The sequence below is a fragment of the Mustelus asterias genome, chromosome 5 (assembly GCF_964213995.1).
Source record: "Mustelus asterias chromosome 5, sMusAst1.hap1.1, whole genome shotgun sequence".
Classification (NCBI taxonomy): domain Eukaryota; kingdom Metazoa; phylum Chordata; class Chondrichthyes; order Carcharhiniformes; family Triakidae; genus Mustelus; species Mustelus asterias.
The window spans coordinates 111,505,883-111,526,528 of record NC_135805.1 but is presented as its reverse complement, the minus strand read 5'-3'; the positions used below and the strand labels follow the sequence as shown (position 1 = coordinate 111,526,528).

The following is a 20,646-nucleotide window of genomic DNA, read 5'->3' as shown; positions in this document are numbered from 1 at the left end:
CACCTCATTACAGGAAAGATGTTGAAGCCATTGAAAGGGTGCAGAGGAGATTTACAAGGATGTTGCCTGGATTGGGGGGCATGCCTTATGAGGATAGGTTGAGGGAGCTTGGTCTCTTCTCCCTGGAGAGACGCAGGATGAGAGGTGACCTGATAGAGGTTTACAAGATGTTGAGAGGTCTGGATAGGGTAGACTCTCAGAGGCTATTTCCAAGGGCTGAAATGGTTGCTACGAGAGGACACAGGTTTAAGGTGCTGGGGGGTAGGTACAGAGGAGATGTCAGGGGTAAGTTTTTCACTCAGAGGGTGGTGGGTGAGTGGAATCGGCTGACGTCGGTGGTGGTGGAGGCAAACTCGTTGGGGTCTTTTAAGAGACTTCTGGATGAGTACATGGGATTTAATGGGATTGAGGGCTATAGATAGGACTAGAGGCGGGGATGTGATCGGCGCAACTTGTGGGCCGAAGGGCCTGTTTGTGCTGTGGCTTTCTATGTTCTATGTTCTATGTTCTAACACCTCTCTTGATGCTTGTGCTCTCTCTAAACAGTTAGATGATTTATCTGACATCCAATACTGGATACGCAGGAATTTCCTCAATTCAATATTGGAAAGATTGAAGCCACTGTCTTTAGTTCCTGCCACTAACATTCCTCTCGAGCCAGTGAGTCCATTCTCCCCTCCCTGGCAACTGAATGAGGCCGAACCTAGTTGTTTGCAATGTTGGTGTCTTACCTGACCCAAACTTTCACCACACATCCATATCCACCACTAATACCACCCACATCTACCCCTGTAACATCACCCGCCTCCACCCCTGCCTCAGCTCGTTTGCTGCTGAAACACTATTCCATACCTCTCCTAAATTGGTTGACCATTCTAACACACACCTGACTGGCTGCCTACATTCTAACCTCTGTAAACTTGAGCTCATCCAAAATGTTGCTGCCAGTGTCTAAACTCGCACCAATTCATAGAATCCCTACAGTGCAGGAGGCCGCCATTCGGCCGATTGTGTCCACACTGACTCTCCTACAGATCATCCCACTCAGGCCTTTTTCCAGTAACCCCACGTATTTCCCTGCTAATCCCCCTAATCTTCATAACTTGGGACACTAAGGGGCAATTTAGCATGGCCAATCCACCTAACCTACACATCTTTGGAGTGTGGGAGGAAATCGGACCACTCGGAGGAAACCAACAGACACAGGGAGAATTGCAAATGTCACACAGTCACCCAAGGCCAGAATTGAATGCAGGTCCTTGTCACTGTGAGGCAGCAGTGCTAACCACGGTGCCAACCTGCTGCCCTACATGATGTGGAACCATCATCCCTGATCCGCACCAACTCTAAGTTAAACTATGTCTCGATCTAAAATGATAAATCCTCATTTTCAAATCCCTCCATGGACTGGCCCTACCCTAACTCTAATCTTCTCCAGCCCCTAAAAAGCACAAGATAGCTTTGCTTGATCTAATTCAACATCTTTGATTTTAATTACCACCACTGGTGGCTGTGCCTTCAGCTGCCTCCGCCCCTAGCTCTGGAATATCCTCCCTAAACCTCTCCACCTCATTTTCCTCATTAAGACAGTCCTTAAAATCTACCTCGGTTTTTGGTTTATCAGCCCTTATGCCGCCCTATTTGGTTCAATATCATCTTTTGTTTTTTTTTATGCCTCTGTGAAGCACCTTGCAACAACTTATTACTTAAATGTTTTATATATAAATACAAATTCATGGTGAATATCTGAGCTGTTATGGCATTTCAGTAACAGATCTGATGTCACATTTCTAAAGAGGCTGGTTTAATTGACAATTGTATTTACAGTAAGGTGCATACATCAAGCACAGGAATCAGTTTGTTTTTAAAACCAACTTTCTATTTAGAAAACAAGCTGAATAAGTTAGTGGTGGTGTGAGAAAGAAAACCAGTTCCATAACCGATTGCCAGAGGCTGCAATGCAAGGTTGTCTATCCATATCTTTGTCTATCCTTGTCTATCCATATATAATAAAAGCAAAATGCTGCAGATGCCAGATATCTGAATCTTATCTTACTTTATTTACCGAACCTCCTTTAAATTTTGCTTTATGTTACACTGGATTCACACCTATGTAGAATATAAACATCACATTACACTGGTGAAATTAAGAAATTTAAAAAAAAACATTTTCAGAAAGTTAGCATCTCAGTTATTACATATTCTGTAAACCTTAGATTATAACTTATCACCACCAAACATATCCCCGTGAGCTGAAACTGGGTTTTGAAGGCACCTATGTGAGTGTGGTAACTCCTTGCAAGGACATCGCAGCCCCTTCACAAATGAAATTTAAGGACAGCCCAGCCTTTGGTCACCCAGATCAAACTGCTCACCACATTGTAACCTTAGCACAATGGTTAGCACTGTTGCCTCACAGCGCCAGGGACTCGGGTTCAATTCCCAACTTAGGTCACTGTCTCTGTGGAGTCTGCACGTTCTCCCCGTGTGCTCCAGTTTCCTCCCACAGTCCAAAAGACAAGCTGGTTATGTGCATTGGCCATGCTAAAATCTCCCTCAGTGTACGGAGGAGGAGTGTGGCAGCTAGGGGTTTTTCACAGTAAATTCATTGCCGTGTTAATGTAAGCCTACTTGTGACACAAATAAATAAACTAAACCAATTTGGCCACACGAATACTTGCTGCAGGATTGATGATAATTCATCTCAAAACACACAGTGCTAAGACGTGGCAGCCCAACCTGTAAACCTGCAAGGTGCCACGTGCAAGAAGACTGCCGCCATGGGAAAGAAGGCTCAAGTGTGCTGCTTTATCCTGGATGGTGTTGAAATTTTGAGTTGTTGTTGGAGTTCCACTCATCCAGGCAAGTGGAGAATGTTTCATCACACTACTGGCTTGAGCCTTATAGATAGTGAACATGTTTGGGGGAGTCAAGAGATGGGTTATTCATTGAAGGAGTTCATTGAAGAAACCCAGCCCCCATGACCTGTTCTTCCATTCACTGTATTTACATGGCTGGTTCGTTTTGGTCAAGAGTGTTGAGGATGGGAGATTCTGCAATGTCAACACTGTTGAATGGCAAAGGGAGACAAGATTGTCTCTTGCTGAGGATGGTCATTGCCTGACATTACTGTGGTGAGAATGTAACCAGCTCAATGCTGAAATATTGTCTGTGTTGCTGCACTGCTTTTCAAAATGTGCCATTTTTGTTGTTTCAGCAGATGGAATTTAACCCTGAAAAGTGTGAGGTGATGCACAATACACTTTGGAAGAAGTAATTTGACAAGTATTCAATGAATGGTAGGACACCAGGAAGTTCTGTGGAACAAAGGGGCCTTGGCGTGTTTGTCCACAGATCTCTGCAAGCAGAAGGGCATGTTAGTAGGATGGTTAAAAAGGCATATGGGACACTTGTCTTTATCAATCGAGAAATAGATTGCAAAAGCAGGGAAGCCATGTTGGAGTTCTATAGAACTTTGGTGAGGCCACAGCTAGAGTACTGTGTACAGTTCTGGTCGCCACAATATCGGAAGGATGTGATTGTACTGGAGAGCGTGCAGGGGAGATTTACCTGGATGCTGCTTAGGATGGAACATTTAAGTTATGAAGAGAGGTTGGGTAAGCATGGGTTGTTTTCGTTGGAGCACAGAAGACTGAGGGGCAACCTGCTTGAGGTGTACAAGATTATGAGAGACATGGACAGAGTGGATAAGTGGCCATTCCCCTTAGTTGAAAGATCAGTCACCAGGGGGCATAGGTTCAAGGTGAGGGGCAGGAAGTTTAGGGGGATGTGAGGAAAAACTTTTTTTACCCAGAGGGTAGTGACGGTCTGGAATGGGCTGCCTGGGAGGGTGGTGGAGGCAGGTTGTCTCACATCCTTTAAAAAGTATCTGGATGAGATCCATCCAAAATGTTATGCACATCATAACATTCAGGGCTATGGGCCAAGTGCTGGCAGATGGGATTAGATGTGAGTTCAAGTGTTTCTAATGTGTCGGTGCAGAATTGCTGGGCCAAAAGGGCCTCTTCTGCGTGATTCTATGAAATGTGGCAGAAATTTTGCACACAGCAATGTCCCAGAAAGAGCGATGAGATATCTAAGGGGCGGCACAGTAGCACAGTGGTTAGCACTGCTGCCTCACAACTCCAGGGACTTGGGTTCAATGCCTGGCTTGGGCCGCTATCTGTGTGGAGTTTGTATGTTCTCCTCGTGTCTGCATGGGTTTGCTCCGGCTGCTCCGGTTTCCTCCACAGGCCAAAGATGTGCAGGTTAGGTGACTTGGCCATGCTAAATTGCCCCTTAGTGCCCCGGGATGCATAGGTTAGAGAGATTAGCAGGGTAAATATGTGGGGTTATGGGGATAAGGCCTGGGTGGGATTGTTGTCGGTGCCTCCTTGTGCACTGTAGGGTTTCTAAGTGAAGTGATAAACCACTTTATTGATGTTAGTTGAGGGATTCAAGTTTGTCAAGACAGTAGAATAACTCCACTGCTCTTTGATCTAGGACTTCATTTTCGCATGACGTGTTTGTGATTATTATTTAGAATATTGTTTGCTGCATGCCATTTTAGTTCCTAACAATTTGATTCCCTATCCTATTTAAAATACACAACATTTCTGCAGTATCATTCCATTCGCAGTACCTCCTGTCAAGTGGTCATTTTTCATATGCAGTAGGTAGGAGGCATTAACAGGTCATTTTGCTAGTCGGGTATCACAGGCTGACTTTATCAGATGTACAAACAATCACACTTCCAGCATGTATTTCCGGGTAGTGATTAAGAGCTGGAACCCTGGTATTCCCTCTGCCTAGTTCAAAGGCATCAAAGGCAATTGCAGCATCGTCATTGTCATCCTGGCTGAAATCAGCAGACTCAGCAATAAACAAGGATTTATAAAGGGACTTTCCGGATGAAAAGTAACAAAGCTCTGGTCCTGACAATATCCTCACGTGTACTGAAACGTGGAAGAGACATACACATACCCTATTTGTTTAGCAGAATGAAGAATTTCCACCGAATGCCATAACGATCACAATCATCAAAATAGGAAACAAATCAAACTGTAGCAACTATAGGAGCATTTTCTCAACTGTTGGCACTATCCTAGCTTGGTTACTTCTTAATCACCTCCCCCCAACTTCTGAGAAGGTCCTTCCAAAGTCCCAGTTTGGCTTCTGACACTTCAGACAAACAAACACCCTAAGCTTCATAGAATCCTTACAGTGAGAAGGAGGCCATTCGGCTCATCGAGTCTGTACCGACCACAATCCCACCCAGGCCCTATTCCCATAACCCCACACATTTACCCTGCTAATCCCCCTGACACTAGGGTCAATTTAGCATGGCCAATCAATCGAACCTGCACATCTTTGGAGTGTGGGAGGAAACCGGAGCATCCGGAGGAAACCCACGTAGACACGGGGGGAAAGTGCAAACTCCTCACAGACAGTGACCCGAGTCCTTGGTGCTGTGAGGCAGCAGTGCTAGCCACTGTGCCACAGTGCCTTCGTAACAGATCCATTTCAGGAAAATTACAGAGAGCAGAACTTGCCAGGAAGACAGAAATCCTCTCAGGAAGACTAAAGTCCTCTATCAACTACAGTAGGATCAAATTCAATGCCTTCAACTGAGATTCATGGTGAAATGTTGGAAAATATCCCTCACTACCCATACCTTGAAAGCTATGTAGTGCATAAAGCTGACATTTATGAAGAGGTACACCACCAAATCCACCATCTCGCTCAACCTATGGTAACTTATGTACTGGAGTTCCAGAATGATGTAAAATGTTCGGGGGGGGGTGGTGGTGGTGGTTTGAGACTGATATGTTAGCAACATTTAAGACTTATCTGGATAGACACGTGAACCGACGGGGAATAGAGTTGTTATCTCTGGTTTGTTGCCCGTGCCATGTGATAGAGAGGAGAGGAATAGGGAGAGAGAGCAGTTGAACACGTGGTTACAGGGATGGTGCAGGAAGGAGCGTTTCAGATACCTGGACAATTGGGGCTCTTTCTGGGGTAGGTGGGACCTCTACAAACAGGATGGTCTGCACCTGAACCAGAGGGGTACCAATATCTTGGGGGGGAAATTTGCTAATGCTCTTTGGGAGGGTTAAAACTAATTCAGCAGGGGGTTGGGTACCTGAATTGTAGCTCCGGTGTACAGGAGGTTGAGAGTAGCGAGGTCATGGATGAGGTTTCAGGGTCACAGGAGTGTACTGGCAGGCAAGAGGGTGGTTTGAAGTGTGTATACTTCAACGCCAGGAGCATCCGCAATAAGGTGGGTGAACTTGCAGCATGGGTTGGTACCTGGGAATTCGATGTTGTGGCCATCTCGGAGACATGGATAGAGCAGGGACAGGAATGGTTGTTGCAGGTTCCAGGGTTTAGATGTTTCAGTAAGTGCAGGGAAGGTGGTAAAAGAGGGGGAAGTGTGACATTGTTAGTCAAGGACAGTATTACAGTGGCAGAAAGGACATTTGATGAGGACTTGTCTACTGAGGTAGTTTGGGCTGAGGTTAGAAACAGGAAAGGAGAGGTCACCCTGTTGGGAGTTTTTTATAGACCTCCGAAAAGTTCCAGAGATGTAGAGGAAAGGATTGCAAAGATGATTCTGGATAGGAGCGAAAGTAACAGGGTAGTTGTTATGGGGGACTTTAACTTTACAAATATTGACTGGAAAAGCTATAGTTCGAGTACTTTTGAGGGGTCAGTTTTTGTCCAATGTGTGCAGGAAGGCTTCCTGACACAGTATGTAGATAGACCAACAAGAGGCGAGGCCACATTGGATTTGGTACTGGGTAATGAACCAGGCCAGGTGTTAGATTTGGAGGTAGGTGAGCACTTTGGTGATAGTGACCACAATTCGATTACGTTTACCTTAGCAATGGAAAGGGATAGGTATATACTGAAGGGCAAGAGTTATAGCTGGGGGGAAAGGAAATTATGATGCGATTAGGCGAGATTTAGGTGGCATAGGTTGGGGAAGGAAACTGCAGGGGATGGGCACAATTGTAATGTGGAGCTTGTTCAAGGAACAGCTACTACTCCTCGATAAATATGTACCTGTCAGGCAGGGAGGAAGCAGTCGTGTGAGGGAACCGTGGTTTACTAAAGAGGTTGAATCTCTTGTGAAGAGGAAGAAGGAGACTTATGTTAAGATGAGACGTGAAGGCTCAGTTAGGGCGCTTGAGACTTACAAGTTAGCCAGGAAGGACCTAAAGAAAGAGTTAAAAAGAGCCAGGAGAGGACATAGGTCTTTGGCAGGTAGGATCAAGGAAAGCCCTAAAGCTTTCTATAGGTATGTCAGGAGTAAAAGAATGACTAGGGCAAGATTAGAGCCAGTCAAAGACAGTAGTGGGAAGTTGTGCATGGAGTCTGAAGAGATAGGAGAGGCACTTAATTAATATTTTTCGTCGGTATGCACACAGGAGAGGGACAGTGTTGTCGAGGGGAGTACTGAGATGCAGGCTGTTGGACTGGACGGGATTGAGGTTCATAAGGAGGTGTTAGCAATTCTGGAAAGGGTAAAAATAGATAAGTCCCCTGGGCTGGATGGGATTTATCCTAGGATTCTCTGGGAGGCTAGAGAGGAGATTGCAGAGCCTTTGGCTTTGATCTTTGGGTCGTCATTGTCTACAGGAAGTGCCAGAAGACTGGAGGATAGCAAATGTTGTCCCCTTGTTCAAGAAGGGGAGTAGGGACAACCCTGGCAATTACAGATCGGTGACCCTTACTTCTGTTGTGGGCAAAGTATTGGAAAGGATTATAAGAGATAGGATTTATAATCATCTAGAAAGGAATAATTTGATTAGGGATAGTCAGCACGGTTTTGTGAAGGGTAGGTCGTGCCTCACAAACCTTATTGAGTTCTTTGAGAAGGTGACCAAAGAGGTGGATGAGGGTAAAGCAGTTGATGTGGTGTATATGGATTTCAGCAAAGCGTTTGATAAGGTTCCCCATGGTACGTATTGCAGAAACTACGGATACATGGGACTGAGGGTGATTTAGTGGTTTGGATCAGGAATTGGCTAGCTGTAAGAAAGCAGAGGGTGGTAGTTGATGGGAAATATTCATCCTGGAGTTCAGTTACTAGTGGTGTACCGCAAGGATCTGTTTTGGGGCCACTGCTGTTTGTCATTTTTATAAATGACCTGGATGAGAGCGTAGAAGGATGGATTAGTAAATTTGCGGATGACACTAAAGTAGGTGGAGTTGTAGACAGTGTGGAGGGAAGTGGCAGGTTACAGAAGGACATAGATGAGCTGCAGAGCTGGGCTGAGAGGTGGCAAATGGAGTTTAATGCGGAAAAGTGTGAGGTGATTCACTTTGGAAGGCGTAACAGGAATACAGAGTACTGGGCTAATGGTAAGATACTTGGTAGTGTGGATGAACAGAGGGGTCTGGGTGTCCATGTGCATAGATCCCTGAAAGTTGGCACCCAGGTTGATAGGATTGTTAAGAAGGCATACGGTGTGTTAGCTTTTATTGGTAGAGGGATTGAGTTTCGGAGCCATCAGGTCATGCTGCAACTGTACAAAACTCTGGTGTGGCCGCACTTGGAGTATTGCGTACAGTTCTGGTCGCCGCATTATAGGAAAGATGTGGAAGCGTTGGAAAAGGTGCAGAGGAGATTTACCAGGATGTTGCCTGGTATGGTGGGAAGATCGTATGAGGAAAGGCTGAGGGACTGGAGGTTGTTTTCGTTAGAGAGAAGAAGGTTAAGAGGTGACTTAATAGAGGCATACAAGATGATCAGAGGATCAGATAGGGTGGATAGTGAGAGCCTTTTTCCTCGGATGGTGATGGCTAACACGAGAGGACATAGCTTTAAATTGAGGGGTGAGAGATATAGGACAGATGTTAGGGGTAGGTTCTTTACTCAGAGAGTAGTAAGGGCGTGGAATGCCCTGCCTGCAGCAGTAGTGGACTCGTCAACATTAAGAGCATTCAAATGGTTATTGGATAAACATATGGATGACATTGGAATAGTGTAGATTAGAGGGGCTTTAGATTGGTTTCACTGGTCGGCGCAACATCGAGGGCCGAAGGACCTGTACTGCGCTGTAATGTTCTATGTTCTAGAGGGATACAAGCAATTGGTCTAGATAGGACAACGTGATCAGCGCAGGTTTGGAGGGCCGGAAGGCTGTTTCTGTGCTGTACTGTTCTTTGTTCTTTGTATATCAGACTCGACATTAAATTCAAAGTCTATTGGGCAATGATTCTCCTCACGCTTTCCAAGTTTGGACAACTTAGACACTGTATCAACTCACTCAACAACATCATCACTGCTGCCTTAGAAGGATCTTGTGAATTAAGCAGGAGGATGAAAGGATAAACAAAAGCATCCTTCAGGATGCAGGCATGCCAGGTACCGGGGCCATGATAATCTCACATTAGCTGAGATGGACGGGGCATATTGTCGGGATGCTTGACTCAAGACGGAAATATGTCAAATCGGTGCTCTAATCAGGGGCGTCAGGGAGCCCATTCACACAGGAACCAAAGCAAAGCTTACAAAGACAATCTCAAAGCCTCCACAAATGTCTGTTCTGTTAAGATCAGCACACAGGAAGCAGATACCCAATCATGATCAAAATGGCAACCATCACCAAAAATGGTGTCAAAACCTTCCAATCAACAAGAGCGGCAAATGAGATAGAATGGTGGAGTGAACAATCCGCCGCCACCATCTCTACTGGCCAGTTTAGGACGGACTGTAAGGATAAGATAGATAGCTTATGAGCCATCTGTGTACCCACAACCAATGCTAACATCTCACTTAAACCCACCATCCACAAGGAGGAATCAATCTCAAAACAAGGATTTGCCGATGATGACCAGTCTGTGCAACTCAATCATCTGCTCATCATTTTCTTTTACTAGTTAAAGAACTTAAGATCCTGACAACCAGTGACTGATAGAAACAAGTTGCGAACAGGAACAGTTGAAAACATCACACAGAACAGTGCAGGTCTCAATGCATCTTCGATCTCAGGAATGCATTCCCCATTAGTAATAGCTTTACAAAGGGGACTACTTTGGCAGTAGCTACTTCATTTCCTAGACAATCTATGAATCACTACTTCATGCTAACAGGTGAACAAATTGTTGACCAGTCATTTTACTTTGAAAGTTTCAAAGTAAAATGAAACTTTGGAAGCAGCAGTACAATCACTTTTATTCCAATATCTTAGTTGTCAAAACCAAACAGTTTGCATTTCCAATGGGGTGGGGGGGAAACTAATCCCATCTTTCAGCAACACTTGGGGAAAACAAAAAAAGCCTACTTTTGCATCCATTATCACTGAAAAACACTACAGGCGTCTGCAGGAATTTATAATGCTTTAGGGATTTCTGGCTTTGCATTCCAACAACAGCACAGAGAATGGAAAACCTAACTGTAGCAAATTCCACAGAAGAGCTATTTCCTACTGTTTGCTGAGGTTGGGTCTTTGTGCTTTTGTTTGTACCCAGCTTCTTAATCTATCATATCAAAGCCTGCCTCAGGCATTTGTGTTCACCTGGACACGCCAGTTTCTATCAAACATTCTCAACTCAAATTTTCAGTATTTAGTTTAGCTAGCTTTCAGTCGTAGCAGCAAAACTGCCGAAACCAGCCATAGAAATCTTTCTAAAACAACAATAGATGGCAGAAAATACATCAAGATTTAAATCACGAGAGAGAATTACTCTTCTGAATTCGGATAAAAAGTACTTCACTACAAACCAAACTTTACATTGCTTCTAAACTACCATATTTGGTAGTTTGAGCCTTATTTGAGCCATATTTAACAGGAAATGAATAGAATCCTCACATTTCTGATTTACAAACTATTTAAACAAAGCCAAGATTTGGGATGCAAAAATAAGTCTTTATCAACAAATCTGAGTCCATTTCCAGCATGATTCCAACCTCAGAGCCAGTCAAGTTGCATTTTCAATCACCAGGATGACAAGTAATTCTAATTACAGCATGCGGCACTCAATAACCTTTCCAGAGTGGCATTGATTTAGTAACAATGTTTTCATTCTTTATGGCACAGCATTTAAAGACAAAACTATTTAGTCTAATTTTAATTAGAGGAAGAGGAACAAAAGGGATCAGAGTATAAATACACCAAGAACTAAAAAATTGTGCCACAGGTTACAAAGATCACAACAACAAGCAAACCAAGCACCAGGCTTCATTTCTAGAGGGAGAGAATTAAAAAATTAGGCAAGTTCTGCTAAACCTAACCTCAGTCAGTTCAGGTCATCATATCATAAAAGGGTATGGAGACGCTGGAGTGGGTGCAGGGATGATTTACAAGAAAGATACCAGAAATGTATAGGTATACATATTAGGAAAGGACTGACAGGTCTTCTCTTGAAGCAAGGCGGCTGAGGGGTGACCGAATAGAGGGCTTTAAAATTATGAAAGGTTTTGATAGTTGATACTTATGGGGAGGCCACCAGTGTAGGATAGTCACCAAAAAAATGCAATACGGAATTCAGAAGTATCTTTTTTACCCAAGGAGTGGTGAGAATATGGAACTCACTCTCAAAGGACGTGGTCAAAACAAATAGTAAAGTTTAAGTTTGTTTATTGGTATCACAAGTAGGTTTACATTAACACTGCAATGAAGTTATTGGAAATCCCCCAGTCGCCACACTCTGGCACCTGTTCAGAAACAATGAGGGAGAATTTAGCATGGCCAAAGCACCTAACCAGCACATCTTTCGGACTGCAGGAGGAAACCGGAACACCCGGAGGAAACCCATGCAGACATGGGGAGAATGTGCAGACTCCGTACAGTCAGCCAAGCCAGGAATTGAACCCAGGTCCCTGGCGCTATGAGGCAACAGTGCTAACCACTGTGCCAATGTGCTGCTCCGTATTGGCACATTTAAAGAGAAGCTAGACAAGCATATGAGGAGAAGGGAATGGAGCAGTGGTGGGCAACTTGTGGTGTATGGGTCACACGTGGCCGATCAAGTTTCTGAATGCAGCCTACTAGACATTTTGTTGACCATCGCCCACATGCAAGATTACCAAAGTCTGCTGGTTTCCATCCTGGTAATTGTTTTCCTACCATTTTAACTGAAGTGTACCTATAACTATACATATAGCATAGACAAGTGATATGCGGACTGTACACAACTTTGACTGTGAGAGCTGTGTGTACCCTCTGCATCCAATCAAAGTGTAAATATTATTTTATGTCTACCATTTGAAATTGATGACAATTATTAATATGGTTATGCTTTTTCCCTAATTCGTTATGAAATATTCACTGTGTATTAAATCTTATTCATGGGGTCATGATTAATAAACATGCCAGATTTCAATTTTGCGGTCCACTGAGATGAAGGAGGGCCAATCATGCAGCCCAGATTGCCTACCACTAGAAGAAGGGGTTATAATGATAAATTTAAATGAGGAAATATGGGAACAGACTCAAGTGGAGCACAGACACTAGAACCATAGAATCCCTGCAGTGCAGGAGGCTGGCGAGTCCATACCAACTCTCCATTACAGCATCTTACACAGCTCATACGCCCACACATTTATTCCACTAATCCCTCTCACCTCCACAACGTGGGACAATAATGGGCAATTTAGCATAGTCAATACACAGCTTTGGGCTGTGGGAAGAAACCGGAGCACCCAGAGGAAACTCACGCAGACACAGGGAGAACATGCAAACTCCACACAGTCACCCAAGGCTGGAATCGAACCCACGGCCCTGGCACTGTGAGGCAGCAGTAATTACCATTGTGCCACCCACTAGCACAGACTGGTTGGGGCAAAGTGGTCTGTTTCTGTGATATATATCCTACCCAGTTCTAGGTAGTCGAGACATTTGAATATGTTTTTATTATCTTGTGAAATGGTCATATAATAGAAATTAAAAGTTCACTACATCCTCCTCACTTTGAAATAGGTCTAGAAATTATTTCATTTGCCTCTTTGCATTTAGCTAACCTTGAGCAGTTGCAGCACCTGGAAGCAGAAGGTACATCAATTGAATTGATCTGGACAGACATTTTTATGCAGTACTGAGAGTGCGCTACACATTTGAAGTTGTATTTGAGATGAGACAATTAACTGAGACCCTATCCGCCCTTTTCAATAGACATTAAAATATCTCACAACACTTTTTCAATGAAAGAAAACTTCTCCCGTGGTCTTGGTCAACATTTATCCCTCAGCTAAAATGGATTATTTGATCATTTTTTTCTCATTGCTGTTTGTGGGAACTTGCTACATGCAAATTGCCTGCTCCAATTCCCGACAGTACAACAGACATTGCATTTCAAAATTACTTGATTGACTGAAGTCCTTTAGAATATCTTGAGATTGTGAAATGTGCCACATAAATGCAAATTCCTTCTTTTTTTTAATGCAGTGGCACCAGTAAACACAATAATTACTCTTGAGATTAAACATTCAAAGTTGCCAAACTGAAGAGAATTAAGGATCTGTGTGGTCAAATTTCTGTCTGGCAATCATCAGATTTTGATTTTTGCTGGAATGCAAGTACTTAATATCCATTAAAAATATCTTCTGTAATGATGGCACTTTACTTACTTGGGTTTCTAACTTTATATTTTAGAACAGGGCTCGCTAGGAGCATATTAAGGCTCGCAAGGAAGTCCCACAAACAGAAAGTATAAATAAAAGTTGCCAATGTAAGCACTTGGTTGCAAGTCTGGCTGCTGTCAAGCCATTCTAATTCCATTTGAAATTTGTCATTTTAAAACTCTAAGAACAATTTACTACTTAAATGAGACTCAACAGTTTTAATTGTTCCCTTTCTGGACAAAAATTGAATCATTGAATCCCTACAGTGCAGGCGGCCATTCAGCCTTTTTGAGCCTGCACTGACAACTATCCCACTCAGGCCCTATCCTGTGTATTTACCCTGCTAAGCCCTCTGACACTAATGGTCAATTTTAGCATGGCCAATCAACCTAACTTGCACATTTCGGAGTGTGGGAGGAAACCGGAGCATCCGGAGGAAACCCTCACAGAGAATATGCAAACTCCACACAGACAGTCACCTGAGGCCAGAATTGAACCCGGGTCCCTGGAGCTGTGAGGCTCCACTGTGCTAACCACTGTGCCATGCATTGTGTTAACAAGTCACATCACTGAAGAGATACTTGTGCTGTTAATTATGGGCTCCAACTTTCTGATCAGACTTTACTGGGAAATTAATTTGCAAATCCAACAAGCTCTTAAAAATAGCAGGGAAACCAGGAACACGGTGGCACTAATGTGAGGTAAACAGTGGGTTCAGGAAATTTGCACTCCTGTCAAATGTTTTCTTTCCCTGAACTTGGTGACTGATTTGCTTGTTAATAACAGCATACGTCATTAACATGCCATTATGATTTCAATAAGATCTGGCCCATTATGATCAAATTAAGCTTTGATGTTGCCTGTGACTTGCATTCAGATAAACTGACATCTTGCAAAATCCACTTTGGTGGTATAAAACAAAAAGAAAACAAGAGGATTTTACTGCAAGTATAAAATATGCCAATTAATTGTTAGTTTCAGGGTTTGATTATGCAAAATTGAAGCCGAATAACTCAAAAACAGACTATCAAAGTATGAAAACTTTTCAGCAAGCTGGTATCCAACAGAATGGACTGCATGTATATGGTAATCACACTAAAATGTTTGATTTACAGTGTGACAGTAATGATCTGAATTTCTGTGTACCAAATTAAGTCATCTGCAGCTTTTGCTGGAAAGATCCATTAAAATCAAATAAACACGATTCATGGCATTTCTACCATTCTGGCAGTAAAAGCAGCTCTTGCACATATCTGATTTTATTTTCCGTGTTTGGCTGTAAATGCTATTTCAATCTACCTTGGCACTGCTCCAAATTACTCCTCCACATCAAAAACATGCAACAGCATTTTGCAACCTTGTAAAAATACAAATCTTGCATATTAACTGTGTGGTTCTATACCACAATAGCTTTCCCGTCAATACACTTAATAACGCAAATATCAAAAATGTTTCCTGGCAACAATTTCAAAACATGAAAATGAGTAGTTTTCACCCAACATGCACTATTAAAAATATCCACTAAAAACCAGCTCTTGCTGATAGATGTTATGTAACGCAAAAGAGGCTGCAATTTAATCAGCATTACTTGGCAGCGCAAAGGTTATCAGGGATTCATCATCACAACAAAAATACCCATCACTCTTTGCGAACATTTATCTGCATGCCTACCTGGACAGTAAAGTAAAAATGTTACTTATTTCCATGTCAGACCAACCCTGTACCAGAGTGAGAAAAAAGTGCGACATACTGTGCAAAAACGAAAACTCCCATGACCATTATTATGCCAAATAGTCCCATCATTCATGCCCACTCAGAGGATATATTGTTTCATCCACGCTGAGACAAGAGTCAGAATGAGATACATTTTTTAATATCCAAAAACCAGTGAAACTTCAATGAAGCAGTATCATTTTCATCTTACTGGGTGTAAAATACAAAATTGCCATTAAACGGTAGATTTTAATTAAAATAGAATTGGTAATTTTTTTCAGCATTTGTGCACTACTACAAAGCTCAGAAAGTTCAATGATTAGCTGTTGCATCTTGCTTGACTTTCAAAATTCCACCTCTACAATTACACATCGCATCACCTCGCCCACTTCTCACAATCAACATTCTTTCCCCATTCCACTTGGTGCCCAAACTAACTTGAGAAGTTTTTAGGCCATTTAGATAAATGTTTCTTATGTTCCCAGTGAGTGGTGAACCTTCAGGATACACCGTCAGCTTTTATATTGCATTGCTACAGAGCTTCAAAGGGAGCTGGAGTGTTCTTGGCTGGGGCAGAGGTCACTTTTAATAAAAGGCCAAGCGATTTAACAGTTGATGTAAGCAAGGTCAATGTGGTCTCCTGGGCTGCTTATGTTTGCCTCAGGGGATCTGAGAGGAATTGTCCAGATCTCCCTCTCCAACGCAACGCACTGCACCCCCCACCCTTGATTTTTTGGGCCCTCGGTTACTGTTGCTGATTTCATGGGCAGAGTTTTACACATCCAAACCGGTGGATTTTCTGGTTTGGGGGCAAGGGGGGCTTAAAGTTCCTTGAATGGGCTTCCCACTGGGTTCTCGCCCACCCCAGCCTCTCTGCAGTTTTAAGCTGGGGTGGGTGAGGCCTGGGTCCACCTTTGCCCTGATCGAGGCCCTTAAGTGGCCACTTATTGATCATTTACTGGATACTTCCCACACAGGCTCAATTTTCAGTCTGATGGGATGAAACAAATATACATTGCCTTCAGCCCTCAAATGGGAAGGGAGGGAAGACCAGGGAGTGCCTCCATCAGCATCTCTTTTATAACACCAGGCACTCCACTTATGGGCTGGTAACCTCAGGACTCCCAGCTCTCCACCGACACCCCAAACCTTCTCTGCCCACCCTCAGCAGGCCCTGACACCCCCATAACTTCGCTGTTCCTGGAATCCTGGGACTTGGGCTCTGGGGACCGGCTGCAGTCCCAGTTCTGTCCATTGCAGACCCTGGCACTGCACAGACTGGGCTGCCCACCAATCTGATTGGTCGGCAGCTCTCCAAAGGGGGACGTCCTCCCAAGTTGGGTGGAAGTTCCGCCTTCAGCCAGTTAACACTGTGGAGCGTGAAATCACCCAGGAGCAGGCAGTATCGACAGGGATGTATTCGGCACTGACTCGTCCGATGGTGGGAAAGAAAACCCTGCCATCCTCAAAATTCTGGTCCATATCTCTCCCAGGAAATTAAATGACTTCTGGCCGTAAAAAGTGTCCAGTTGTGATTTTCCAGTCATTATGATTGTGGGGAAGGCTAGATTAATCAGCTGGTCTTTTCCTGCCTGTAATTTTTGTTTGTCTGCACATTAAATAAACCTAAAAATAGTGGCAATATTCTCATTAAAGTACATCTCTACTACGTCTTGATCCAACCATGCATAAGATAGCTCCATCCTTGAAAATCAGTAAGTTAAATTGAATGTATACAAATTGTCAGATAAACCTGGTCCTTTGTTTCACATTAATGGATGAACAGCTAAAACAAAAACCAATTGCTTACAATAAAAGCACAAAAAATATGGTTAGCTCATCCTAAGGAAGGAACGAAACATGAAAGTAACAAAGAGAAGTTTTGGCTGATGACTCACAGATGCTTAGAAAAAATACACCACCTTAATTTTCCTCCTCCTTTCTAATCAGTAAATAAAATTAACATGACCTACAAACTACCTCAGTCAAACTTGGTTACACACACATTAACCTTCTGCCCTCACCAGAATCAGAGCATCAACTTAATGAATGTATATTTAGTAAAACAGATTCTAGAGTCCCCATGAGGGCAGAGGTTATGGGCAACAACAGAGGGAAACACTTGCCACCCACACCATCAAAAAAGGCAAAATTGTTGACATTTGATTTTATTTTATTATTGTCACGTGTATTGGGATACAGTGAAAAGTATTGTTCCTTGCACACAAAACAGACAAAGCATACCGTTCATAGGGAAGGAGAGAGTGCAGAATGTAATGTTAGTCATAGCTAGGGTGTCGATTTATGGCATGGATTGCTCTCCAACAGGATTAACAGTTTATTTTCTGGGCAGCCTGTGGTTTAAACTGGAAGACGAACAGGAACGTTGTCCTCTCTCCCCTCCAGTTACAGATTCGTTACCAATATTTACATTCCACTGTGGGACTAAAGTCCAGTAATCCTGGTAATGTGTCTCAGCATTTCCATGTAAGAAATGCTTCCTGAACCAATAACCTTTCCATTACGTCTTCCGTTCGCACCTCCAACCCGAAAATAAGTAAACCAGGACTCAAAAAAAATCCGTTGATCTTAACTACATTCTATTTAATACATAACCAGTGTTTAATCAAAAGTGAATGCGATTGAAACTTTTTTTTCTTTCCCAAGCCACATCATTATGAAAGGCTGCCACTTATATTTTTGGTCTGATCTCAATCCAGTTACCCATAGCTTCCAGGTCATGCACAGGACATTATATTTTACACTTGGTCAATGGGTCGAATCGGAGTCACTGGAGAGAAGTGCCCCAACTCCAGGCGAGTTTCAGCAGGCGCCCTTTAATGAGACCCTGCATTTACAACTAAATGTAAACGTCCTATATAAGATCTTTGTCTTTTATTTTCTGCCTCTCGTTTTTAAACGTGACTTCAGATTGTGCGGTAACACTCCCACCCCCCAAAAAATAACTTCCCAGTCATCCTTAAAACCAGATGTGCCGTGTCCAAACTTTCCACTCAACAATACCTTTGGCTCCGTTAAGCACATCCTCTTTATCACCATGTTTTCAACACTCATCATTGTCAATAGAAGGCAATAAGTTTTCTAAAAAAGACTATTTCACCACCCCCTAGCTCCCAGAATAAAATCTATCCAACGGTTTTAGTGCAGTTTGCCACTGATTAGAGGAAGACAAGAACCCTCCCAATATACAGAATGCTCTTCAAAATTGGAAAGATTATTCACAGCTGTAAAAGTGGGGTAAGATGTAAGTGTCTTCATAAACACACTATGTAGCACACCTAACTCTAAGTGATAAACATCAATCAAGCAGTGGTTTAAAATCTGGGCTTGCTGCTAATGTATCTGATCCCTTAAAGCACTGCAGTAGCAGCAGCTTAGACAGCGCTCAGCCTGCCCTCCCCTGCAAGAGCTGTGCACATACTCACAGGATTGTCGTTTGCGGGGAGACAGCAGGTATATGCTCCAGCGTGAGATGCATGCACCTCACCGTGGTGCGGAAACAAAGGCACCGGCTGGGGCAAGCAGTGCTCCGCGGTGGGAAGGCGACCATGAAGAGGCATGTTGCTGCTGCCAGGAGAGAGCGGGTTTTCCCGAGCATTGCGCGGCCGCCGCTCTGATTGTAGCCTCTGGGCGAACACTCAGTGCACTGGAAGGAGGAGAGTCCGCAGCACAACAACCACAAAGCTCTCGCTCTCTCTGCCCGCTCAACCTAACCCGGCACCCCGGGCATTGTGACGTCAGCTGATTGACAGCCGCACCTTGCCTCGCGAGGAACAGCCCGCCCACCGCACAGCCAATCAGAGAGGCGGGGATGGTGCCAGCACGTTCGGTTGCCCCGTCAGAGGGGTTTAGTGTGGGGCGCGAGAGCGAGCTCCCGATGATCGGGACAAGGCAGCAGAAGCAGCAGTAGTCTTCATTCTCTAGCCGTCTGTGTGTGCGCAAGGGCTGGGGTTTCCTTTTAATTCAATTTGGCCTCAAGAGTTCTTGCAGACCTTTTCTTTTGCTTTCACTCCTCTTCACCTGCTCTGCCTCTTGGAGAAACTTAAAAGACCCCACAGTTTTGTTTCCTGATTCTAACTTTCTTCCTGAGGGGCTGGGGGCAGGGTGGATCCGGGAGAGGTGCAGTGGACTCGGTGAAGTCAGACCGTCCGGAGAAGGGACGCGAGGATAGCAAACTGAATGAGAAGCGAGGAAGCAGGGAACGGGATTGAAGGGCAGTTTCTGGGTAGAGCTGTTCTGTCCTGGGAGCATTTCTTTTCACTGGATGATTTAGATGGGACATAGAAATGTCCAAATCTGTACGCGAAACTAAAGTGAAGTGGGGCAACTTGATATGTAAAGTACGAATTGGAATAAGGAAAGGCTGAGTGATGTGGAAGAGCAGAGCGTTTTTACAAGTTCCGGTTGAAAAATAGCTCACTAAGTGGGTAGGGCCATACTAAAAGCTAACGAAACACTAGATTTTCTAGCAAGAGGTGGTGCAAGTAAAGTTTGCGATGCAATGGTGAATGGGTGTAAATCTTTAGTAAGATTACTGTTCAGTATGAATTGGTTCAGACTGTGTTTGCATGCTGCAATTTCTGTGCAAGGCATTCACTTTTAAGATGCTTTGACCTGGAATTTGGAGAAACTGTTCAGTTTGTTGCAAGAGCTCTGGAACCTTGTCCTTGAATTTTTGAAAATTGAGGAGAGGGTATCCTAATATTAGATAATCTTTAGGACAGTGTGAATATAACTTGTATATACATAGAGTGGCTGCAGATACAATATTTGTTATTAAGATGGCAAAAATGTTTGAAAACAATTGCAGAAACAAAAATATACATCGAGGGGAGGAGTCCAGCGCGTCAGAAAGAACTAACTTGTGTTGATAAATCGTTTTCACAACATCACCACATTTCTCCCCCCCGCCCCCCAAAAACGCTTTGCAGCCAATAACTTCTGAGGATTAATCATGTAATCTAGAGCAATTTTGTACATAGCAAGATCCTCCCCAAACCATCATGAGATGAATTATGTTTTAGTGATGTTGGTTGAGAGTTAACTGGTGGCCAGGGAAGCCAAGGGGAGACTTTAAGGAAATATGCACTGAGTAAGTATTTTGAGTTAAGAGAAGTAGCAGCAAGGGTGAACAGAGCGTTTGGTCATCTGAATAGGAGGTGCCAGTGATGATGGATTGAAGTGCAGAATAGATCTTCTTTGGAAGAGCAAAGGATGCCAGTTAGGATGTAAAACAGGATAAGGATCTCAAATGTTAGACATGGACAAGGCCATGTAGAGACTTGGAACTGAGAAAGTGAATTTGAAGTTGATGGATGAAGGATTCACAGTTAATGTTT

General features: G+C 43.6%; 1 protein-coding gene across 4 annotated transcripts in view; it reads right to left on the bottom strand.

The window, feature by feature from the left end:
* Window positions 1-19,012, bottom strand: part of pxdn (peroxidasin) — a 248,988-nt gene extending 229,976 nt beyond the window's left edge. For 2 of the 4 annotated variants that reach the window (XM_078213210.1, XM_078213209.1), the window contains exon 1: window positions 18,733-19,002. In XM_078213210.1, coding sequence (XP_078069336.1) covers window positions 18,733-18,905 — 173 coding nt within the window. In that variant the 5' untranslated portion in view covers window positions 18,906-19,002. Of the gene's footprint in view, window positions 1-18,732 lie in introns of all 4 variants that reach the window. The other 2 variants (XM_078213208.1, XM_078213211.1) reach the window with 2 other exon arrangements.
* Between the last annotated feature and the right edge of the window lie 1,634 nt (window positions 19,013-20,646).